This window comes from Mollisia scopiformis (assembly GCF_001500285.1).
Source record: "Mollisia scopiformis unplaced genomic scaffold LY89scaffold_16, whole genome shotgun sequence".
NCBI lineage: Eukaryota > Fungi > Ascomycota > Leotiomycetes > Helotiales > Mollisiaceae > Mollisia > Mollisia scopiformis.
The window spans coordinates 646,942-670,311 of NW_017263596.1; the positions used below are offsets into that span (position 1 = coordinate 646,942).

The 23,370-nt window shown below is 48.0% G+C and overlaps 11 protein-coding genes across 11 annotated transcripts; 5 read left to right on the forward strand and 6 right to left on the reverse strand.

Moving 5' to 3' along the window:
* Positions 1-1,107: 1,107 nt before the first annotated feature.
* On the forward strand, positions 1,108-1,882 carry LY89DRAFT_735935 (uncharacterized protein; the record flags this gene model as incomplete). Its single annotated transcript, XM_018220059.1, has 3 exons — positions 1,108-1,185; positions 1,234-1,278; positions 1,334-1,882. 3 exons carry the CDS (start codon positions 1,108-1,110, stop codon positions 1,880-1,882), a joined length of 672 nt encoding a protein of 223 aa, XP_018069228.1.
* Positions 1,883-2,199: 317 nt separating this feature from the next.
* LY89DRAFT_751497 (uncharacterized protein) lies at positions 2,200-3,065 on the forward strand (the record flags this gene model as incomplete). Its single annotated transcript, XM_018221225.1, has 2 exons — positions 2,200-2,376; positions 2,427-3,065. The coding sequence occupies 2 exons, from the start codon at positions 2,200-2,202 to the stop codon at positions 3,063-3,065; spliced, it is 816 nt and encodes a 271-aa protein (XP_018069229.1).
* Positions 3,066-4,158: 1,093 nt separating this feature from the next.
* Positions 4,159-4,878, reverse strand: LY89DRAFT_735937 (uncharacterized protein; the record flags this gene model as incomplete). The annotated part of the gene is made up of 2 exons (XM_018220060.1): positions 4,159-4,500; positions 4,567-4,878. 2 exons carry the CDS (start codon positions 4,876-4,878, stop codon positions 4,159-4,161), a joined length of 654 nt encoding a protein of 217 aa, XP_018069230.1.
* A 156-nt stretch (positions 4,879-5,034) lies between these two features.
* On the forward strand, positions 5,035-6,245 carry LY89DRAFT_735938 (uncharacterized protein; the record flags this gene model as incomplete). The annotated part of the gene is made up of 2 exons (XM_018220061.1): positions 5,035-5,349; positions 5,409-6,245. The coding sequence occupies 2 exons, from the start codon at positions 5,035-5,037 to the stop codon at positions 6,243-6,245; spliced, it is 1,152 nt and encodes a 383-aa protein (XP_018069231.1).
* A 1,051-nt stretch (positions 6,246-7,296) lies between these two features.
* Positions 7,297-8,757, forward strand: LY89DRAFT_556777 (uncharacterized protein; the record flags this gene model as incomplete). The annotated part of the gene is made up of 1 exon (XM_018208385.2): positions 7,297-8,757. A coding segment is annotated over one exon (1,461 nt), but the record flags the coding sequence as incomplete, so codon positions are not given.
* A 2,872-nt stretch (positions 8,758-11,629) lies between these two features.
* LY89DRAFT_735940 (uncharacterized protein) lies at positions 11,630-11,983 on the reverse strand (the record flags this gene model as incomplete). Its single annotated transcript, XM_018220062.1, has 1 exon — positions 11,630-11,983. One exon carries the CDS (start codon positions 11,981-11,983, stop codon positions 11,630-11,632), a length of 354 nt encoding a protein of 117 aa, XP_018069233.1.
* Positions 11,984-12,152: 169 nt separating this feature from the next.
* Positions 12,153-13,143, forward strand: LY89DRAFT_124254 (uncharacterized protein). The gene has a single exon (XM_018205182.1). It carries the CDS (start codon positions 12,321-12,323, stop codon positions 12,822-12,824), a length of 504 nt encoding a protein of 167 aa, XP_018069234.1. The 5' UTR covers positions 12,153-12,320; the 3' UTR covers positions 12,825-13,143.
* A 44-nt stretch (positions 13,144-13,187) lies between these two features.
* LY89DRAFT_686495 (uncharacterized protein) lies at positions 13,188-13,911 on the reverse strand. The gene has a single exon (XM_018215298.1). It carries the CDS (start codon positions 13,622-13,624, stop codon positions 13,400-13,402), a length of 225 nt encoding a protein of 74 aa, XP_018069235.1. The 5' UTR covers positions 13,625-13,911; the 3' UTR covers positions 13,188-13,399.
* LY89DRAFT_783940 (uncharacterized protein) lies at positions 13,875-15,450 on the reverse strand (the record flags this gene model as incomplete). The annotated part of the gene is made up of 3 exons (XM_018222738.1): positions 13,875-14,247; positions 14,307-14,926; positions 14,983-15,450. The coding sequence occupies 3 exons, from the start codon at positions 15,448-15,450 to the stop codon at positions 13,875-13,877; spliced, it is 1,461 nt and encodes a 486-aa protein (XP_018069236.1).
* A 3,044-nt stretch (positions 15,451-18,494) lies between these two features.
* Positions 18,495-20,079, reverse strand: LY89DRAFT_671286 (uncharacterized protein; the record flags this gene model as incomplete). Its single annotated transcript, XM_018213208.1, has 2 exons — positions 18,495-18,884; positions 18,934-20,079. The coding sequence occupies 2 exons, from the start codon at positions 20,077-20,079 to the stop codon at positions 18,495-18,497; spliced, it is 1,536 nt and encodes a 511-aa protein (XP_018069237.1).
* A 1,121-nt stretch (positions 20,080-21,200) lies between these two features.
* Positions 21,201-22,548, reverse strand: LY89DRAFT_735944 (uncharacterized protein; the record flags this gene model as incomplete). Its single annotated transcript, XM_018220063.1, has 3 exons — positions 21,201-21,840; positions 21,907-22,352; positions 22,408-22,548. The coding sequence occupies 3 exons, from the start codon at positions 22,546-22,548 to the stop codon at positions 21,201-21,203; spliced, it is 1,227 nt and encodes a 408-aa protein (XP_018069238.1).
* Between the last annotated feature and the right edge of the window lie 822 nt (positions 22,549-23,370).

Consider the following 23,370-nt stretch of genomic DNA (forward strand, 5'->3'; position numbering starts at 1 on the left):
CTCCCTAGCCCTAGCCCTGTCCTTGGCTGCCTTCAGAGCTGTGCCCACGGCCAGGACTTTAAACGCGACCCTGGCTTTGTCCCCAGCCCTCGGGCCCCTTAGTACGAGGTTTTGAAACGTTGCGATACCTTGAGAGATCTAGAGGGACAAGCTTAGGGAGGTTGTAAAAGTCATGGCGGTGGGGGCTAGGGTAGGGTGGCCAGGGACAGTGACAGTAACAGTAGGGAAAGGAATAGTAGGGAGAGAGAGTAAGGAAAGGGTGAGTAAAGAGAGGGACAAGAAGGCAGGAAATGAAAGTGCTATCAACATGAAGCCTGAAAGCTTGGAGCTAAGCTATACCGAAGGCTGGGACTTGGGACTATACATCTCCACTCATATAATTATAGCAAAATAGAATCTTGCTCTCTAATTAGTCTAGAGCTCACAGCTCTTCGAATATGCATTGCCACCAAGTCGCAAATTTAATACCCTAAAGCCGCAAACACAAAAGTACAAAGCCTCAAATAATTAGGTTTTGGCCAGAATTGTACAAAAGCCCCGCTATACCCGCTATATTGGCCTCTTGTACGCTATGTTGGGGCCTAAATCCCAGCCGTAAACACAGCATTATTACGCGCGACTAGAAACTCGTCTTTCCACTTTCCCTACCTCTTCGAAGTCTCGCACACATCGTCTCTCAATCAAAGAACTCGTTACCGAACTTGTACACTCGACCAGAAACTCATTTTTCTCCCTTCCTCACTTGTTTACAATCTCGTACTCATCGTCTCGCGGCCAAACAAATTAGTTGGAAGCTTGTTCACGCGCCTAGAAAGAAACTCGACAACTCTCTCCACACCTCTTCGAAGTCGCGTACCACTCTTCTCAGAATAAATCAACAAGAGATCACTACACGCGCTCCGAAAGTCGATACGTCTTTCCACACCTCTTCAAAGTCTCGTTCCACTTCATAATCGAATAAATCGACAATAGATCACTGCACGCGCTGAGAAACCCGTCACCTCTGTCTACACCTCTTTAAGTCTCGTACCAGTCGTCTCTGGGGCAAAAATTCAAAATACAACCCACCCACACCCAGCGTTTCTTGTACTTCGTCCTCCTCACATCATGTCGTCCGGAAGAGAATCTCAAAGCCTGAATGAGGGTAACATTGGGTCTGGAGGCAACGATGGTGCTAAGCTGCTGGTATGGCACAATATTTCCTCGTACGGTACAACTGCTCACATGCCACAGGTCATGAGCGGAATATATTATGTTCCGCGATCAGAGAAAGCCCCTGTAAGTTTGCACAAGCCCGATATTGCAGTTATGGTCATTTGCTTACACTGTGAAGAAGTTAACTCCAGCCGAAGAGGCCAGTGCTATTCAAGTTGTCCCGAAGCAGCCGGATCAAGCCCCAGTGCAATTTGCGGGGAAGACGCCTCTACCGTCGACAAGAAAGGGGAAGACCCGGAAGCCGATCACACATTGGACGCTCTCGGAGTTGGAATTCCTGATGGAGATTATCGAAGAAAAGCTGTGCAAGCACAGGAGGTTGTTGCAAAAGGAGGATTGGGTCGAAATTACCGATGAGATGAACAAGCATTTCCAGGGCCAAAGAGTACGCGCTGGAGACAAGCTCTCAACATATGGAAAGTTCGCCGAGAACAATCGAGCATATCCGGTCCGAAATGCCAATGCGGTCCATAGCTACGCCACCAAGAAGAACACCAAGGGCCCGTTGTACAATGAGCTCTGCCACAAGTACCTCACAGGAGGTGGTAAGAGATTTACTGGCACGAACATTGCAGGGGGCAAGGGTACGTGGGCAGGAAAGACTCCCCTCGTTGATGATACTGGTTCTGGCGAGGACGGAGAATGGCAAGATGATGAGGATAATTAGGCAGGAGGGTCTTGGCAGTGTTTGTCTCCGTGTAAAGTAGCAAGAACCATGTGTTGAATAATGAAAGCAAAGTCTACCAGATGAATCCAAACTTCAGCAGTCTGTATTCAGCCCATAAATATACTGTTCTCCGTAGAAGACGGAGCTTAGCTTCGATGTGTGACCGTAATCGAGTAATACGCGAACTATCTAATCATAGCTTTTGCGAAATCGTGGACTTCATTCTTCCCTGAACCACAAAATTTCATCTTCTAAATTAAAACAACTCTCAACAAGTTTACTTCCAGAGACACAATTCTTCCGGAAAAGACAAGAAGATGTCTTCCCAATCAAGTGCAACTCCTGTCAGCAATGATGGAGATATTGCGCCTCAATCACCACTACCACGGCCACTCAACGTCAGCACCTGGACCAAAGGCAGGGTGTTTCTGTGGCCAAGTGCTGTTATCGAATCCGATGAATCTGTTGCTACGAGTTCGGGCGGACAATTACATGTAAGTACCATGCGTCTTTCCACATAGACCTCTTGCTAATCGCATTGTAGGGCTCCTCGAAGACAATCCTTTACAACGGGGACCATTCCATAGCAGCGGTATTTATACCAGACAGTCGAAAGCGCTCTCGCCTTGACTACAATGAGGATACGGATGAGGAGGACTCGGAATACGAAGACATTGAAGAGATGAAGAGAAAGTCCAACAGTGGTCGCAACCGTACCGGTCCCTCGAGCACAAGAAAGCAGCCCCGAGCCAGAGCTTCTGCGAATCCTACCTCTTCAGCAATTAGCACTGCGCCAGTAGCTCCTGCCACATCCACTGCACCCGTTACGAAGAAGCCCAAGCACATCTCCATGTTCCGTTGGACTCAAAACGAAATAGACTACCTCTTCGATCAGATCGAAACCTATATGAAGCAGTTGAGGCGCAAGCTGTCCAATTCGGAGTGGATTGCCATCGCAGATGCAATGAACCTCCATTTCCGACAGCAAGGAGGCGTCATTGCTGGCGATAAACTGGCAACCGGCGAGTCCGCACCTGAAGATAGGGCATACCCTCAGAGATCTGCTCATACGGTTCGAACTTACGCTACGAATCCGGATCATAAAATCGGATTTGCGATCTATGACAGGCTTTGCAAGAAGTATGTCGCAGGATATACGACACCCAAGAGCAAGGCTGTCTAAGCTTCGGGATCTGGAGGAAGCAATGCAAGGGCTATGTTGGTAGAATCTCAGTTATCTGACTTTCTCAGCATATCCTTGTATTAAGCATACGGAAAGTGGAGGGCAGCTGGAGAGGACGGAGTTGAGGATTAAGTCAAGAGATTTGCGGTAATCCTACTTTCTTCACAAATACATGTATCGAGTCACTACAAAATGAAGGGCGCTTGGAGAGGACAAACCAGAGCGCTGATTAGCAAGACATGAGTGAATTGACTTTCCTAACATATGTTTGTACGAAGTGATTATACAGTGAGGCAAAATCACTGTTTTGTAGAACCTACGAAGATCTGAATGCCCTCTTTCGGTTTACTTGGTTTGAATTAATTGAGTTCCAGCACTCCTACTTTCCCAACATATCCTTGCGACAAGTGTTTACAAAGCGAGAGATAATATCAAGTGAGAACTGTGAACCTGTGATTGTGCTCCCACTGATTTTGCTCAATATAAATCAGCAAGACTTTCAGTAATTTGACTTTCCTCCATATATCCCCGTTTTAATTATCTACGAAGTGAGGGACAAATCAAAAAAGGAGCTTGAAATCAAATTAACAGGATTTTGTTAATCCGACCTTCCTGAGCCCCACTTATATCAAGTGCCTACGAAGCGAAGGACAATATCATGTAATAACGCTTCTGAGGGATCGACGTGAGAAAGCTGAAAAGCATGATTCAGCCGTGGACCCTCATTATAACGTGCACACAATGTAATATCAGAAGAGCTTCCTAAAGAACTCTTCCTTCTGCGTACAACCTAAATCTTCAACGGGTAATAGTCCTGACGTTGCCTCGTACCGTGACAACTCTGCAGATATGATTGTGCTCTTATGGCTTTACTTAGTCCAAGTTGTTGGGATTCTAGCAATTAGGTTTCCCAAACATATGCCGGTATCACGTATTCACGAAGCGAGGTACAATATCATAAGTTTTGAGTGACAACCGCGCCTGATTGCATTGTGCTGCCCATTGGCCTAGTCCGACATATTTGCTTGATTGTCCTGTGGACCAGGAACAATCACTCCTCCCAAAAAGCAATCTCGTTCTCCCCCTTCTCCCCCTAAACGACGTAGGTCTTGCAGTAAGCCTCGTAGTCGGCGGCCCGAGGCGAGTCCTTCTTGGTAATGTACGAATGCAAAGCATTCGCAGTTCTCTCCGGGAAAGCCCGGCGGACGCTGGAGTATGCGAATGAAGGGGTGACACCCCCCACCGCCCGCGGCCACATAAGGTCCCCGACTTGGACCTTTGTCAGGGCGAAGTGAGAGTCCATCTCGTCCTTGATCACCTGGAAATCCGCCAAGTTGAGGCGGGCCCGGGTGATTTTCAATCTCTCCTCCACTAATTCCCAGAGCTTGATGGTCTCGTCGTATGTCCAGCCCGACGACAAACATTGCTCTTGAGCCTGAATGATGTTAGAAAGTCCATAAAATCACAAGAGCATAGGATTGTAGCAGATCTCTGTACGTACCATAGTGTTTGATGAGAGGAGGGTTTCGTAGACAGGAGAATGACCGAGAGACTGAGGTACTTGAAGATTGAGTGTCTGAGACACGCGAAGAATGACCGACAGGTTCGAAAACTTTGACGAAGGAAGGTGAGCTGTGTGTGGTCGAAGAGACTGAATGATGTGACGGACAAGTGAGGTTTGTATGTGTATTCGTAGGCTGGGACAACCGTGATCTTCTGAGCTGAGTGCTGTGTAAACGTTGGAATCGAAGATCGAATGTGCGCGTACGGAAATTGAGTCTTGAAGTTCGTGGAGGTGGCGTTGTGTTGACATCTTCGTGGGAACCCACCCAAGCGAGCCACTAGCGCGGCCAATAGTAGCTCCACCACAGCTCTATATCGCAGCTCTCTTCTCCAAATCTTCAAGCAACTCTCGCAACCCTCAGATCTTGCACCGTAATTATCAATCCAAAAAAACTCCATCCTCGCAATGAACAACCAACAGCAAGGCCCTTACGGCGGTCCATGGTACCCACGCGGTGATCGTAGGCGCAGCCGTCTCCCAGTTGTACCAACTCCAAGTGCTGAGAAGAACGCAACTACGCACAGAGATTACAACCCGACGAATTACCCTTCCAGCGCGCAAACTCCCTCACCTACCGCATCATCGACTGCACCACCAGCTGGACCACCAGCAAAGAAGCGCAGAATCTCAGGAAAGGCTGTTGTCCCAGATGACAATACCGTGGCACCCACCGCAGAAGGTTCGGGTAGAACAAGTGTCCAGAAAGACTACGATGTGAACGTAAGTATCCCATCTAAGCTCACTCAGTTCAGAAAAGCACACGCTGATCATCTGAATAGGACCCCAAAAAGCACAGTGGTGTATGTCCCGCAGGAACCAAATTCAGCTGGCTCGACAACATAGGCATCGACTACACATTCAAGTACAAGTTGGGCGACAACGTGGACCCCGAAGAACAGAAGTTGTCCTTGTTCGATGTCAATGGCAACACATGGGTCTTCTCATACATCAGACGCAAGACGTTGGACTGGAGCAACAAGGATCAGGTGACCAAATTGAACCTGTGGCGACGACAGATCCTCGATCGCAAGCTCTACTATAATACGGATGGCCTGCCGGAGTTTCCGACTATACGGCAACACTGGACGCACAAGGAAAAAATCTATGTGCTTACCCTCGTGAAGAACGCCATTAGACGACTCAAGCGTGGCCTGGAGGCGACTGATTGGCAAAATATCGCGAGACAATACGATCAACGCTTTGTCGGCAAGAGGGTTTTTGTGAGAGCCCGAAAAGCAAGTGCCGTTGCAGAGCCAGAGGATTCGGAAGACGATGCAGCTGGTAGCAACAAGGATAAGAAGGCATCGAATGGAAAGGAATCATGGACAGGGAAAAGAATCACAAGGAGTCGTCTCTTGACCGGACGTAGCCCTGGTGCAATCATGAACCAAATTGCCAGCTGGGTTGACGGCAGAGCTATGATAGAGGACGAGTTTGAAGCTGCAGAGAACGACGACGAAGATCTCGAGGCCTCTGATCTCGACGAGGAAGATGACGAAGAGATCGGAGATGATCCCGATGGAGAGTCCCAAGAAGAGGATTCGGAGGATGAAGAGGATGGACAACGACCTGTTGGGGAGCCCATCGGCGCCACCCTTGTCTCCGCCGCAAGTTGACCTGCTTCATCAACTGTCTTGCATACTTTGTCTTGTTTGAGTTTTGTGACGGCCTGGCCCCCACGGAACTTTCCCGTACGAAGTGGTGGGATCAGTTGGCGAAGCGTCCCTCATATTTCCCATTGTCTGGTCTGTTCTCATCAACGCACGTAAACCTTTCTACAGCACCTTTTCCTTCTCACGATACCCTCATAGTGATAGTTTGTGGTTCCACCTGCGAAAAAAATGAAGCATAAAGCCCAATCTCCGTTCCTCCATGTACCAGTGATGATTGTGATGTGTCCCCAATGTCCTGGAATTCATAGCTCATGGCTGATGCATTGCCTCGCAGGTATGTTGAAGCATGGTGATACTGTGAGAAGGCATACTGAGTGTCCCAGTTATGTCACTCCAGAGTCTTGTTGCTGCTTTGCTCATGCGCAGTGATGTATGTGGTGGTTCTGAGTAAGAACGGATGTCGTTCAGATAGGCATGCTTAGTAACATGCCTAGCCGAGAATCGGGTCCAGCCGAGTCTGTGTCTTGTCTGCCCCAGTGTGGCACTAAAGATTGCTTTCCATCTCGGAGATCCTTCAGATTCGTGGCAATCAAGACCGTTCCGGTTCTCGACTCCAGACCAAAATTGGAAGGCAGTTCGTCGCACAGACTTCAGTGAGTCAAGATGCAGCGAGCTGACCAACCCATCTCAGATGTGACTCTTTTTTCCCCTTTGTGTTCCATCGCGAATGCCGAAATGCATATATGAAGCCATTGGCAACCTGAATGTTTCTGTAACAATTCTCAGCGCCCCTTTGTTGAGCTGTCGCATTCCCACTCTACGCCCTAATACGGTATTCGAAGTCAATCAATCACATCTACGTTCTACGTCCTCCAACATGTCTCGAACCACCAGCATCGAGATATCAGCAGAAGAGCTTCGACCCATTGAGTTGGAAGTCGTCGGTCTTCCTGTTGCCTCGTATCAAAGCAGCCTCAAGCACAAGAAGACGGATCTTTTGCCCGAGGCCTTGAACGACTCCTCGGAGTCTCTCACCAACACCAATGCTCACACCATCTCCAAATGGCAAGCAGCTGTCATAATCGGCACTGTCTCGCTCGAATCCCTCATCGGCTCAATGCTTGGAGGGATTCTCATCGTCAGTCTACCTACAATGGCACGTGACATTGGACTTTCTGGCAACTTGTTGCTGTGGCCAGCATCCGTCAACGCTCTCGCCTGCGGGTGCACTCTCCTCCTTTCTGGCTCTATCTCCGATGTTGTTGGAGGCAGGAAGATGTATCTGATCGGGGAGTTCTTCGTGGTGGTGACCACTATAGCTTGTGGCGTTTGCAGAACTGGCATCGAGCTCATTCTTTTCCGTGCCGCCCAAGGAGTGGCAGTTTCGTTCTGTCTGCCATCATCTGTCTCTCTCATCACCAACAACATCCCGTCGGGTACATATCGCAATCTTGCATTCGCTTGTCTAGGCGCAGGCCAACCTCTTGGTTTCAGTCTGGGACTGGTGATGGGTGGCCTCTTCGTTGGCAGCATCGGCTGGCGATTTGGGTATTATATTGGAGCCATCTTGACTTTCATCATTTGGGTCGTCTCGATCTTCGGCATTCCGAAGGACCAAGAGACTGAAAACCAGTCTTTTGCTACCCAACTCCACCGCATCAAGACTGAGATCGACTGGATTGGTTGTGCACTTCTCAGCACCTCGCTCGGGATGTTCTCGTATGTGTTCTCCGTCCTCGCAGGCGGCTCAGCACATTTCCTCGAGCCAGCATCGCTGGCACTCTTCTCGATTGCTGTAGTACTGCTCCCAGTTTTCGGCTTCCACATCTTGAGGCAAGAACGACTTGGTGGAAGTGTCATCATCCCTCCTTCATTGTTACGAAACAGGGTCTTCACTTCCCTATGCATCGTAGTCTTTGTGATGTGGGGAGTCTTTGAAGCCATGCAGTTCTTCCTAACACTCTTCTATCAGTCAGTTCAGTCATTGTCGCCTCTACAAACCAGCCTGAGGTTTTTACCCATGGTCATCACAGGTGCTTTGACAAACTTCCTGACAGGATGGCTTGTGAAGCGGGTGAGAGCAGACATCCTGGTCATCTCCTCTGCTGCCATCACTGCCATAGCGCCACTACTGATGGCCATCATCGATCCTAGTTGGTCGTACTGGACATGTGCTCTTTTTGCTACAGCGTGCGTGCCAATCTGTGCTGATTGTCTGTTCACGGTCGCACAGCTGGCCATCACATCTGTGTTCCCTCCACGGACTCATGGTCTAGCAGGAGGCGTCTTCAACACCATCTCCAACATTGGAAATAGTGTCGGGCTGGCATTGACGGCTGTCGTCGCATCTGCTGTCACCATGTCTGAGGACGGACGAAAGGTCAGCACACCTCAGACTCTCATGGATGGATATCGAGCTACCTTTTGGTTGTGCTTTGCACTTAACGTCTTGATCTTGGGTGTCATTTGGTTTGGGCTGAGAAAGATTGGAAAAGTGGGCATCAAAGTGGAGTAGATGCGTTTCCCAAGTGCGTGTTGTCTGTCGAGACATCGTCTTGCGTTAAAACTTGATTGGTGATTCTTCCTGGTCAAGAATCTTAGCTTTGATCTGGATCTGTACTGGAAGACAACTTGAAATATGTATGTGGCAACGCCGGAAGGTGGGGTGGCTTGAGCAGACACGTGGTGTGGCCATGTCTTGCTTGGTGGATCAACTTACAGAAAAGCTTTACTTATGTCCTGGTCGTGTTTGATGAGGCTGCATTCGTCTTCTAGCTTCCTGAGCTTGCCATTTGTGACTGTTTTCGTGTCGGTGGTTATGGGGATGCTTTTCTGAGCGAGAAAGGGTTTTCAAGCTGTGTGTGGATATCTGGCTAAGCTATGGTCAGGTCAGCGCCGTCGAAGACGAAGCTTTGCAACATTAAAGGGTTCTCTGATTTGTTCCTCAAACTCATCGAAGCTTAGGACGTATAGAGAAATAGAGCCGGAACAAATGTTGGTGGTTGATGAACTGCGTGTTGTGGAAGGTTCGTGTTGTAGGAGGTGCGTTTTGTTTCCTCATGGAGCAACTTACAATATCTGTCCTGACTCTTTCCGGGACGTCTGGGCGCAAACACAAAGATGCCGTACGTAACGCTTGTTGTAACGGAGGCAGCGGTTATGTTGTTGTGAAAAGGATGGGTCCAAGACGTCGTTACGTTGTCGCGAGGATGAGAAGGACGTGGGTGCTATAGATCTTGGGTGGAGATCTGAAGAGTACCGCGACACCAAAGGATCGAGTTTGTGACTGTCCCTTCAATCGAGAAAGAGAGTGTGGATGTCGTCTTGTATATCTGTCGCAGCGTCGTTCTAGAGTGTGAGAGAAGGAATGATGAGGGATGGTTGATGGAGTTGGAAGTTTGGTTTGTCAACGGTAGTGAAATATCCTCCTTGGCTTCGCTGCTCAGGAAAAGAACGTATGGGAGTGGTCTTGTAGATCTGTTGCGACCTTGTCTTCGAACGGGATCGTCGGGTAAGAATGATGGAGAGGGGTTGATGGGGTTGGAAGTGCGTTTTGTCGACAAAATTTTTTGCTTGGCTCCCTAGAATTGCAAAAGAAGAAGAAGGAATTGTTGCTCAAGATAGAAAGAAACCTTCGAAGAAGATCTTATGGAAACTTGGCTAGAATTGGACAGGCTTGGTTGACAAGATCTTGGAAAAGCGCTTGGTTGGGAAGGAAGGATGAGGAAGGCTAAGGTTTGCAGTAGGTAAACGATCACTCCCAATTTTTTTTCCCCCACGACATCATGGACCCGCTTTATTGTGAATCAACCTAGTGTGGTCAACGGCTTTTCATTCTTTCCTATTCTATCTTCCTTCTCAATATGCTTTGATAACATCCTCCTATCCATGAATATCATGCTCTGACCCTCATCCATCATCTTGCATTTACAAATACAGTCGAAGTCACCCCACCATCACATACTCGACGGCTTCCCGAGCTACACAACTATCTACCACGATGCCAATATCATGGGCAAGCTTCTGACAGTACGTCGTGTCCCTTCGTGGGTAGGAGTAGGTTTTTCGAAGAATAGCTCGCTAAAGTCTACATCTTCAGATCCTCCAGCCAACATCTCATCGATTCTCCAACCTTCCTTTACATAAGCGCGAAACCTTTCACTCCTTCTCCAAGGCTCCGTTACAGTTGACAACTTCAAGTTCGAAGCCGATACTGATACTTGGCCTTCCCACTCAGTTGGAGTTCTCCATCGTCAGCTTCATACCACGTGGAAATGAGCACGAATGCACAAACACTCCTCTTCATCTCCTCTCGACCTCTTCACAAAGCTCTTCAAGTCTTTTGCGCCACTCATCATCAGACTGCTTCTTCATCCCTGATCATGTCGTCGCCCCTGATGATGAGCAGCAATCTCCCACCGCAGGAAATCCATCCGCTGGATGTTTGCATGAATCACCGGTACCTTCTCAATCCCAAATTCAGCAGCCGCGATAGACATAAAGACACCAAGACCCCTCTCTACAAACAACAGCTCATCTTCCACACATTATCTTTCAAGCTTCTTTCGACACGAGCACAAAGGGCTGAAATGTGCTGCATCGTCCGGCATACGGCGAAGCGAGATCCCGTGATCATAGACTTGGCCCTGAATCACGTTTCTGACTACCTTTTTCACCAAGGTATCTTGTGCATCTGTCTCCTGCATTAACCACACACTGGATGATGTCTGGTTGATGAAGGTGATCAGTCATACCACATGGCATGTTTGACATCAGTCAGAATATGTGAATGTGCCGCAAGGCTTGGAATTCAGGCACACATTCTCAAGCCTCGACTTGAAGCTTCCTTTGGCGTTTGCTGCACTACAGCCTCGAATCTCAACGGGTACCAACATACAGCACTGCACGTTGACAACGATGGCAACTTCAGAAGATATTCTTTTGATACATTACGAACACCTAGCTGTCTCAAACTCGAAGAACTCCCATAGAATCATTGATTGTCCTTGAGCAATTGATGAATATACTCCCAAGCATAACACAGTATCAGGAAGAATCCTGCGTGGCACATCCCTGCAGCCAAATAACCACCATACACTAGAAATCATCTAATCTCCCGCTTGATCCTGCAAGCTGTTAGCTTCACCACACGCCATAATGTTACATGTGTTGCCTTACACATTGTTATTCCTCCATTCACGAAAGGCAGAATCTCAGCTCTGGCTTCTTTGTTGATAGAGAGCAGGGTAGGGATAGCGCTGACCGAGAAAATCCAATTTCCTCGTGTGAAACCGTCGGTATCATTCATTCGGATACCAGACTTTCTCTCACAGTGTCCTCGAGTCTTGCAATTTTGTCGAGCTTGCACGAGAAATTCGGCATCACCATCAGTCGCCTTGTACTCCTTGATAGTTCTGTCGCGCCGGGCAATTTGTGGAATCGTGTTCGACTGTCGAAGTAGCTTGCATTTCGAGTCCGGTCAGCGACTTTGCCTTGGTGTCCTTTGCCGGTTGGAACATATTTGGGAGCTTCATTGCAGTCAGCTTCTCTGAATTATATCGATGTGAAGTGGTACCAACTTGCTCAATAGCCCCTCCACGCAGGAGAGATTGTGGGGACGAATCTTCGGCTGTTCTCGCTGATTGCCATGCTTGAGTGAGCAGTGCTGGTGCTGCCAGATGAAGACGGGCGGTCATCGGCACTGTTGGATTGAGGAGATTGAGTGTCGTCGCAACCGTCATACTGAGGAATTCCACTTCCTATTAAGAACATCCACCTGTTCTCGTAGAAAGCTGGCAACTACTTCCTGTAGCCATTGGAGAAGCCATCTTTCTACACAAACAAGTGGATGTCCTTTGCGCGTCGGTAGCTGTGATAGCTGCTTCATTGTCGATCAAGGCTTCTGGCGAAGCGCCCATGAGGGTCCCGCGCCAGAGCAGGACGATCGATGAGAGATGGCTCCTTTCGTCCACGGTCCAAATGAAGTCATGGAGTAGCCACCGTCAAGGATCAGGCGAGCCTTGTGAGATGACCGATTCTGCCGAGTGGGAAAGTCACGACCCGGTTGTGGGACTGTGAATGTCGAGTGGAGTGGTGAACATTGGCCGGGATGTGCGAGCGGAAAGGGTGGTGGAGCGGCCGCGGACGGTGTCAGAACTCGGGAACTTGGCGCGGACAATGTTGACACCGACAGAAGTTCCGTACTCGGTTGGCTTTGAGCAATTCGAAAACTGTCAAGTAGTGACCCTGGATATAAGTGACTCGTCAGCCACTAAGTGCCTGAAGAGGAACATCTTGAACAGCTCTCAAAAAGAGTTCAAGAGTTTGCTACTTGGTACCAGATCTGCTCAACGAAAGAAGCGCCAATCACGACGATGCATGCCTATGGTCAACGTTAGCCGTGGCCCAGGTGTGGAATCAAATGTGTTAAAGTACCTTGTCGGGATGCAGAGAAAGCCAATCACCAGACCAGTCCCGTCTCTCCGCCTCGCCCACCTACAAAGCAGTTTAAGGTCGTGCTCAGGACCACAGGAAAAATCTATCACACTCGGTCAATTCACAGTTGAGATTTTACGGCGTTGACCGAGTGGAATCTCAGACAAGTGGCACTTTGATCCTAGAGCCAAGCTGTCCTTGAACATCATTCTATGCAGAGTTGAAAAGTCAACTGTCAGACACCTGACCAAATCACTCACATCTTCATCAAAAGAATTCCGTGTCGCCACCAAAGTGAGGGGTTTTTTTTTTATTTGGAAGACAACTTCCCAACGCTTTTGCTACTTTACATGACAAAAAAGGAGAATTAGAAAAGAAATGTCCTAGTTAGAGAGGTCAGCTTTTGATTCTCGGCGGGATATGCCAGATTGTGGGTTCTTACCTTCCACCAAACCACCAAGAATTTGGTCGCCACCACTTTATGGACCTCCATCACCATGTTATCTCCACACGTATAGTTCATGCCGTTGTACGTGAGTACATGCTGTCTTATCATTCGTTGAGATCGTTGCTCTTGATCGAATTGATTCGCATTCAATGACGCGGGAAGTTCAAGACCTCCGAAATGCGTTAGCCAGAGGATTCATGCGACCACACAGGCACATAAAGACTTACACAGTGATGTTATTTTGTTGCAGATTCTTCGGTGGAGCAAACAAAATTTATGACGCGAGCAATCGACGGCTTTCAGATGATTGTGCCTGAGCGAGCCAATTGGAAAAGAAATGCGCACCAATCGTTGCGATGCTATAATCAACATATCCGCCGATCGCCTTGACCAGCACGGGAAAAGCCACCACGATGACCATGAGTATGCTTGGCTGGAATGCAGAAGCGACTTCATCGAGGATCGGCCGACACCGGAGAAACCAGAGCTTGATCGCCATATTCCATCCTAGGGTTTAGAAAGGGCGTTGGGCTTAGTCTTGGTCTCAAGACAATCCGACTGCTAGCCCCGAGACGCATTGTCGTTGCAGAATATGCCGTGCTGAGCATAGCCATTATCGAAATACATCGCCGATGACCCAGAGAAGGTTGCCCATTTGCGTGTGTGTAGTCCAACAAACAAAGGAAAGGAAAAAGCGGAACAATAACTACAGTAATCAAGCAAGATACCAGAATAGGCACCAAGTCTCATCACTTCTTGTTCGAGGGGCCACCTCCTCGCTTTGAAGATTCGCCACCAGTCTTTCGCTTTCGCTCGTCCTCTCGCGCATCCGCAATGCTGTCTTCAATTGCGGCCATTAGTCCAAGGTCGGCATCGGGTTGTTGCTGAACAACAGGTTCGACTGCTGGGATCGAAGGCGATGGCTCTTCAGCTGAAGTGTCCTTAGCTTTGCCCTTCCCCTTCTCTCCATTTTCCTCGTCGTCAGAACCCTCATTGGCAGATGGTTGCTTGCTTGCGCCATCAACGTCGATCTTTGGCAATAACGAAAGGACGTATTGCAGATCGGCATCTCTCGCCTTCTTGAGAATATGCTCGGCCATAGCATGCTCAAAGTGCTCGAGCCTGAAACGAAACGTTAGCATTCACAAGATACTTCAAAAGGCTCAAATGAGAGCACTTACTGGTTCTGTAGACCGGTGGGCTTACGTGGCTCGAACTCATGCGGAACCTCCACCTTGCGACTGACGGTGATCTTTCTCTTGCTATCATAGGTGTAATGCGAGTCTGCAGTATCATCACTCTTCCCGAACCAACGGCCGGCCATCTGTTTGTTGAATTCATCTGCAATAGCTTGCCAATCGATCTTGCTATAGCGCCATTCAACAGTCGCCAGAAACTCCCGTACAAGCTTGAAGATCAAGTCTCGTTCTGCGGCAGTATACTGGTAACGGCTTTCTCTTTCGGGGCCGAAGTTTCGGTTGAAATGCTGGTTTCTCCAAGCATTGAGACGCGATACCATTTTCTTCGAGGTCCAATCGAAGGACGGATCAATCTTATTGTAGTCGTAAATGATTGGACTCTTTGGAAGCCAATTATCCTTGTTCTTGGGATCCTTCTTCTCCGCTGGTAAGGTAATCACGAGTAGACTCGGATCAGGCTCGTTGAGTTTGGCCCTAACTTTGCGGTCGATGGTATCATCATCGATGGCACGCTCATCCTTGCCTCTGATTGGCTTGTGCTTTTTCTTACCAGGCTTGTTAGGATGAGGACCAGCCGGGCGCTTTCCATTCTTCTTGGCTCGCTATCAATGAAGTCAGCATCTACAACTTGCGATAAGCTTTGCAGCAATAGATTTACCACTGGGTCGCTCTCTGCGCCAGACTCATATTCTTCGTCGCCATCAGATCCCTCTGCGAAATCTTCCTCTAGTCCATATACAAATGGAGTTCCGTTGTCCAATAGATCTTGATAGGCAACTCTCGCAATCTCAACGTCGTCCTCTACTCTCAGGTGTCGCGGGCCAAGGACACTCGGTGAGAAGATTGAGCTCAATTCCTGGCCGGATCTCAGAATGGTCGCCGAGTTGGCAGCATTCGCAGAACCGAAGCGAATTGCTGCTCTATAGAAGAGTTCGTTGTCAACGGTCTCATCCATGATCTGATCAACAACTTCTCGTTCAACACCATTGAGCTGGTGATCTCGAGCTGCTATCTCAGATGACTGCCCGCCGAAGCGACTCATGACTGCTCTCATGACTCGTCTGAGGGAAGTGGCGTCCCGATAGCTCAGGCCATTGAGAATCGAAGCATCATCGAATGGTTGCATTGTCGACGAAGGTTTGGGGGTGTGTAGGACGGAGGGTTGTTGCGACAGGGGTCGGAAGACAAGCACTGCTCACAGCATGTTAGTAAATGTCTTACCCAACGATGAGTCCAAGGCAGATAATGGGAGTGATAGCCCCAATGATCTATTGCTGCAAGGAGGAGGATGAAGGACCAAAAAGGGGAAGCGATTGATCGATGCAGGTCATGAAACACCTGAATTGATCGCTCTGTGAGCAGGTGGAGGTGGGGTTTGCAACCGCAAATTAGACGCGTTCGACGCGTTCGATCCAGCAGTGTGACTTGTTGATGGATGGCAAGCGGTGTATGCATTGGGAGAGAAAGAAATCCTTTGAGTTGGTGGTGGGGATGGATTTTAAGATACGCGAAAGCGATCGCAAAGATCGCGAAGACCTTCGCAGGGGCAGAGAGAATGATTGAGGTCTTGGAAAGAACATGAGATACACTGGAGACGGGAAAGTATGTCACTTACCTGTTGCTAAGTGTCTTCGTGTGTGCTTGCACAAGTCTTTGAAAGCAGATTGTGCTGCTAGGTGTGGGATGCGCTTTGTCTTTACTGTACGGAGACGTCTGCGCAGGATGGATGATACCTACCAATCAGTGGGTTAGCCAGTTCATTGATGGAAGCATAATATGATTGAGTGTGTGCAAGTTCTTTTGAACTTGCGCGGCACGAGATAGGTCAAGAACCCAGAGCCACTTTGCCCAAGAGCTCTTGAAAGGATGGAGTACGTACCGATTCTCTTAGTTACCAGCCAAGAGAGTACCAGAAGTGCGACAGTATATCAACTGATGACACACTGGTGAGCGGGAAAGAAGTTTGTCGAAGATTGTTTGTGTTGATGGATGAAGGTAGTGAGCTGGTTCGCGACTGAACGCGAGTTTTTATACCACGAAGAGTTGCGAAGCGCTACCCATGCCGCTTCTTCCTCTATTGCTAGTGTGCTACAAAGTTAGTCCAGATTGGGCGAAATAGGAGCTTGGGAACTCAGAAACTTTTACTTCTGTTGTTTTTGTGCTTTTGGAAGGATCAAGTTGTTGCAATACGGGTTTTGGTTGGGTCAGACTTTGTTATTGGGCATCTACATATATTATACACTGATGGCACACTCTCACCCTCGTGATGGCTTGAGGCTTCTTCTTGAGACTCAAAGCCTGATGGAAGTACCTTTGACATTGGTGGAGGAGGCTGAAGAAATACGGAGGGAGCATCCTTTGATCGATTCGGCCCATCTGGGTCTTACTTAAACCAACTCCATATTCGATTCCACCAAGACTATAGCTTGCAATTACCATGAGAAGAACGTAGATGCTAGGAGCAGAACTTCCCAGATCCGAACGATATCAGGTTGGCATCTACAAGGGCTTTACATAAATGCGCAGAGAGATGCAAATATGATTGTGTCGGACAATTGCGAGACGTGGAGCCAAATATCAAGAGTTGGCAAGCAAGAGGAGCTCTAATTTCACAACAAGTATGACAAGGTTGCAAAGCCTCTGGGAATCTTTGCCGATTATGCTCGATATACCTCCGTACGGCTAATATCCATCACTATCACCTTCTGCCCATCTACGGTATCTTTGTGCTACTGTAATCCACCGCCGCCGAGTTGCAAAGATGCAAACGAGGTCTCCTCTCCTTCGATCCGTTCGTCTCTAAACATTCGAGTGTGTTCGAGGCCGTCGTCCTGGCTATCTTGGGCTAATTGGCCCCGTATAGTATTGCATGGCGAGGGCTGGTAGGGAGATTGATCGATGACACATTTGAGATATTGCTATTGTTGAAGAGAAGGTGTATTGGACGCGACTTTTGACAGAATATTCTTCGCCACAGCTCTCACCAAGAATACTGGAAGCAGGTGACTGAGCAAACAAAGAGGAAGAGCGGAAAGTTCGAGTGTGCGATTCATAGATTCACCTTGAAGATCTGATGCGGGGAAGCTGGATCGTATAGAGGTGTTCCGAAATCAGACTAGCCGCCTTATTCAAAAGGCTATGCGGCCGCTTTAGATCCTTAGCAATGACTTCAGATCGCACAGGCTTTTTTTCTTCGTCCTTCAACATCATCATCTGGCAGACAGATCCTTGTTTCAGCAACGCAATAACACCATTGACAACAATAAGAACGCTTCCAAAGCAAGTCCATCACTATTAAGCTACTCTTTGCCTTGTATCATCATTGATCAACTCCCAAAGTCTAATAAGGAGAACAAACAATGCAATCCACCTACCAGTACGTCAAAATCACCCTTACCCTTCCATACAATTTGGGAGTCGAATTTTTGGGACTCCTTTTCGGGAGTGTTGTCTTGGCTCCTTGATGTCCCTGTATAACACCTACTAATCTGTCAATAGTTACTTCAAGAAGAGGAGGGACTATGTCAGAATCTTGAAGCGAGACCGAATCACCGATGTCGATCCAAAGGATCCCGACAACACGCTGGACACTGTCGGTTACCTGGTCGAATGGGAGGATGGAACCAGTTCTTTGGTCCCAGTCCGACAATTCAAGAGAAGCGGCCCGGAGGCAAAGGCTATGGCGGCGGAGTATGAGAGGACGCATGCCCCGTTGGCCGATGGTCCGAAGGGCTTGTCTTCCTTGTCCGCCCAGTCTGGGGACTTGGCCGTTGGTTCGGAGAATGGAAGTAAGGGCGAGAAGGAGGGCAAGATGAGAGAGAAGGCAGAGAATGAAGAGATGAAGGAAAAGACAGAAGAGTAAAGTCTGCGTACCTTGAGGACAATGGACTCGTGGCATAGCCTGGATCAAGATCTTTTTGATCGTGGAGAATGGAAAGCTCGTCCCTTCCTGAATCTCTCACATGACGTGAGACAGAACTATACGTGAACGTTTCTTCAATGTGCCCAACTGAGGATACTCGAGAAGAGAAATTTGTGTCTGCCGGGCGTATTGACTGCAAAAATCAAAAGGTGCGAGCTGGATTTGGTGACATTTTGAGCCCCAAAGTATTGAATCGAGAAGAATAACGAGTAATTCGAAGCCTCAAGGTTGGAACTCGATTACAAGGCTTATAGAAGTAGACAGCAGTTATTTTTGGGGGCATGGACTTCCTTTCCATCTGACTCATTGGCGTTGCTCTGCGTCCCAGAAGCTCTCACATCAGTTGGAACCTGTACCTTCTCACCACCACTCAACCCACTGAAGCCTTCGATAGTATCTGGAGCGCCTGAGCGAATACTAGGTTCACTGTTCAAGAGGGTGTTCTTGGTATTGCCAAATTTTCCTGGATATACTACCTCATAGCCTCGTGGAAAGCTCTCCTCCTCGCTGAATAAACCATTGTCGTGATGCTTGATGACCAATTCCGGACTTTCGACGTTTGCGCGCTTTGGTGAAGGAAATATCGCATCGGACGTCTCAGAAGATCTTTTACCAAGAACCGGCCTTGAACTGGGACTCTATAGAAGGTTAGAATGAAAATAGTTGATATCAGGTTACGAGGCTTACGAAAGATCCAGAGGTGCTGGGTACTATATTGTTGACTTTTAGAGACTCTTGTATCGCAGCCTCAATCTCACGAGCCTCCCTTTCTTCATTGTTAATGCGTTCTTCCTCTTCAAGTTCGCTTGCAAGCAGAGCCGTCACACTGATTTCATAATCCTCAGACGCAACACTTTCCGAGTCGAAGTCCTGACTTTGACTATCATATTCAGAGTCCTCGGTGGCATGGTGCTGTGCCATTGGAACAATGCTCTGATGACTTTGTTTGCGCGAGAGTCTTTTCTGCCAATCGTCAATGATTGAGCGATAACCCTCTGCGTATTCTTTATTCTCTTCATCTTGAAATGGCTCAGCAAGGAGGTGATCTTCCTTTACTTGTGAAGTCCGGTTCTCGAATCGATCAGCATTTTGAGAAGCGGCATCAACTATAGACTGTCCACTGGGACCAACTGCAAGTTTATTCTTAGGTGAAAGAGCAGGTCCAGGAGTGTTGCGAAGAACTTCGGAGGCTGGTGTGTGATTCAAGCTTTTCATCATATCATCTAGTTCGGCCTGTCTCAAAGCCTCGTCTTCCAGATCTGACATCCAGGACATATCAGCGCCTGGAGATATCCCACGCGAGGAAGATGGAAAAGGTGCTATTTTTTGTAATGCTTCTCCGAAGTTTCCTACGTCGACAGAAATTGGAGATACAGACCGAGTAGTGTTGGAATGTTCTAGTGGTTTATCAATTGGCTCTCGGCCTCGATTGGTGATCGTTGTCTGCTCCGAAACGGTTGGGCCAACACCAATCGAAGGTCGAGATTGAGGAGTTGTGAGAAGCTCTGAGACGGGGAGAATATTTGGTGCTTGAACACCAGCAGCATGATCTGCCAAAGCTTTTGCTGCTTGCATCAAGGGTCTGTATGGTGCGATATTCCGCGGAGTGCCTAGAAAGCGCTCAATAAGTATATCCCACTCTGGATCAATCAATACTCGTAGTCTGGCTGCCTCAAGTGTGGTGATTTGTTGGTTCGTCAGGCCATGGAGATGGGCACTATTGGTGAATCGAGCGCCTTTCTTCCAGTGATAGAGGGAAAGTGCGAAGCGACGCATCGATTTGGTATTCTTGGGATCAAAGCCTGCCAAAAGACCTTCTGTTGCAGGTGTCATATTGATACTGACTTCAAAGAATGTTATGTTATGGAAGTGAAGTTGTCGATGACGAACGAAGAAAGTGCACACATGAAGTTGACAATATGGTCTGATATACTAGGAAGGTGCGAATGGCGAGCAGGAACCGTCGTGAGGAGATCCCCACTTTCTTTTAAAAGTCACCCCTTTGGAGAGGTATTGATTTTCGAATTTGGGCAATTTGGTTGAGGCTCTCCAATGCTGGCTCTGGCCTTTTGCGTAGGGCTCGTTCATGTTGCAGTCAACCGCGGATAGAGTCTGGCTATCTAATCAAAACTGGGAAAGATCTTCCTTCATTCTCTCAACTGTTGGCATATACATGGTCCTGCAAGATCTATAAGCTACCAGCGTTACATTATTTATCCATCTGAAGCACCATATGGTAACATAAACCTGGAATGGTAAAAGTGGAATTGCACGTGACCTAAGCGAGCCAAGCGAACCCCTTTCTTGGAGAACCTCACAACTATATTAGGCGGGAAATGTTCCACTTCGACTATTAAACAATATTGTGAAGGAAGTTCAAGCATCACAAAGCTTATGAAGAAGGATTCAAAAGCCTCGCCGAAACCTCGTTGACATAGTGAAGGACTCGTTTCGCTGTAGCTGTAGAATCTAGTAGCTTTATTTTCTGTATGATAATTCACGGCTTAAAAACCTCTATCTTTGAAACACTGTAAATTTTGAGAACGAAAATCGCGAGCTAAGGTGGTCAAGAATTGTTGAACGAGGTTTTATATCAAGAACAAGCGAGGGACTGGATACAAGGCGATTCACAGAAGAATCGTTCACCCAATTCCAGCGAAATCATTGAGAAATGTTGCACCGAGAAATCGAAAGCAAGTTCATAATCAAATCTTCACTTGCATATCAAAGTTGGTGCAGACTAAGAACTCTAACAACTTGCACCTTCCTGGTCACGCTCTTAGTGCAAGTATCAAAAGACTCGTCCAAATCCTTATCTTCTTGCCTGCAGCTTTCAAAAGAAAACGACTATACCGTCCCAAGTCCCTACAAATAACAAAGCAATTACACAAAAAATTTAGAAAGAAAAAAAAGAAACAACCTAACGCTGCAGGCAATCATAACAGTCTTGTCGCTCATCTCCTTGATAAATGAGAGGCACGACGAGCGATAGACCTTCGAGCAAGCTCAGCCTCATCGATAACTTCCACAACAACGGTCTCTCCTTCAAGTTTGACACCGTCACTGTCGTAGTATACATTAGCTTCAACGTCATCAGCTTTGTGTGAAACAGGGAACGAGCCGGGTCGTGCAGCCCGCATATTGGAAGAAGCTGGCAATACTAGCTTAGGAGCAGAGCGGCGAGGCACTATGCTAGAAGGTTGAGAGAGTTTTGGTATCGAAACCGAAGATGAAGGAGACGTGTGGGAATTGCTTGCTGTCTTACGTTTCTTCGATAATCGGGTGGGAACAAGTGCTTTATCTGCAGGAGATTTCGGGACATCCCAAACTGACTCATCGAAAGCATCATCCATGTCATTACTATCGAAGACTCGGGAGTTCCGCTTTCGACTTATAGCAGAGTTGCTGCTTCTGTCGCGCTGACTCTGAGTAGTTGGTCTCGAACTCACAGGGCCATCATTTGGATCCGGTTTTTCTTCTTCATCGCTCGAATCGTCATCGTCAGCATCGGAGGATGTTTTGGCTTTGGCTGCAGCCGTTTCCAACTCCACAAATTCGGTCCAGCGTCTGGCTGATAGATGGATTGCAGCAGCGCTCCGTCATGGAGCCAAGCGTTCTTTGGTGGTGTGCTCTATTTTACGTGCACCCCGTCTGACATACTCGTCCCCGACCCCTTGCATTACCCCGTCTTGTATCTCATTATACGTATTGGCAAGTTTATTCCACTTCACCATTGATCGCCGTTGAAATTGCTGTCTCACCAGGTCTAGAACGAGTTGTTTCTCGCTCTTGAGCCAGGGAACTCTGGACTTCCCAATCCTACCAAGGCACCTTGAAAAGACCTGTTGGCGCCACTTATTGATGGTCATGATGTCTTTCTTGTCGTGGAAGTCAGGATTCTGGTGGAGATAGGTGTATGTGCGTTTCTCCCCACGAATATACTCTTCTGGGCGATCGGGGTCTTGTGTCTGCATATAGAGGGTAATTGTGAGTTTGGAGTGGTCGACTATTCCAAGAACAGCGTTTGTTTTGTCGAAGCTTCCGTCATCGATGGCCTTCTCGCCGCTCCTTCGAATTGGCGCGTTCTTCGAACTATTGCTCGTATTCTGTAGCTTGTCAGTGGAAGAACTCGACCCGAACATAGATACACCGTGAACTTACGCTGCTGCTTGACTTCCTCCGCTCTGTATAACCACCCGCTTCACCTTCTTTTCTCTCAACCCTCACCTCCTTGAGCTTTCGAGCTCTTGACATCTGTTCATCTTGAGCAACAATATCCGCGATACTGGTCACAGGTTGCATATTGGCTGATCGATTCCGAAGTCCCACGACGTCTCCACGTTCTTGCCGTTGCAATCTTGCTGCGAACTTCGCGTCGTCCGCAATTTACTGTTCATTTGCTTGTCGACGGTCTGGTTCACTGGGATCTTGGCTATTGCTCTTGCTGTCGCTCTGACTGTCACTGAAGCCGCTGCTGCTCTCCTGAGAGTCCGGAATCTGGAACGCCACTCTCTTCTTCTTCTTCCTGATCTCTGGTTCTTGTCGGCTATAGATAATGTCACTGAGATCAGATTCCGAGTCGGACTGCAAGAACACAATAAATTAGAGACTGAATTAAGATAGACCTGGAATGTACGTAAGAATACTTGCATCGCTTGTCAGGTAGTATGAGAGCTTTGGTTCTCTCTCATTCCATGCCTCCAACGCGTCTTGATATGCAGGCTTCTCAGGATCTTCAGCGGCGACTGTGGCATAGTCTTTCAGAAGGTTTGCAACCTTAACGAACATGGGGACAAAAGTCCGTGCGTTCAGGGCATCAGAATCATGAATTTTATTAATTAATTAGCTGTAGACCAGCCACATCGCTTAATTAAGTCGTGTACCCAGAAGTCCTGCTGCTCAATAAGCCCATTGATCCATTCCTGAGGAATTTTGTCCCATTCTTCTAATACTGCTACAACCATTTGAACCTCAGTTGTTGGCTGCCTTAGGCGCCTATGGAGAGCTTGTTTTATTCTCCTCCAGCACTTCTCAATAGGATTCATATCAGGGCTAACTGCAGGATGGGGGAATAGAGTAATACCCATAGAAGTACGCCAAGTAGCACAAATATTGCTAGTAGTC

Coding starts and splice junctions, on each gene's coding strand:
- LY89DRAFT_124254 (XM_018205182.1), top strand. CDS start 12,321: ATGTCGAGTGGAGTGGTGAACATTGGCCGGGATGTGCGAGCGGAAAGG.
- LY89DRAFT_686495 (XM_018215298.1), bottom strand. CDS start 13,624: ATGGCGATCAAGCTCTGGTTTCTCCGGTGTCGGCCGATCCTCGATGAA.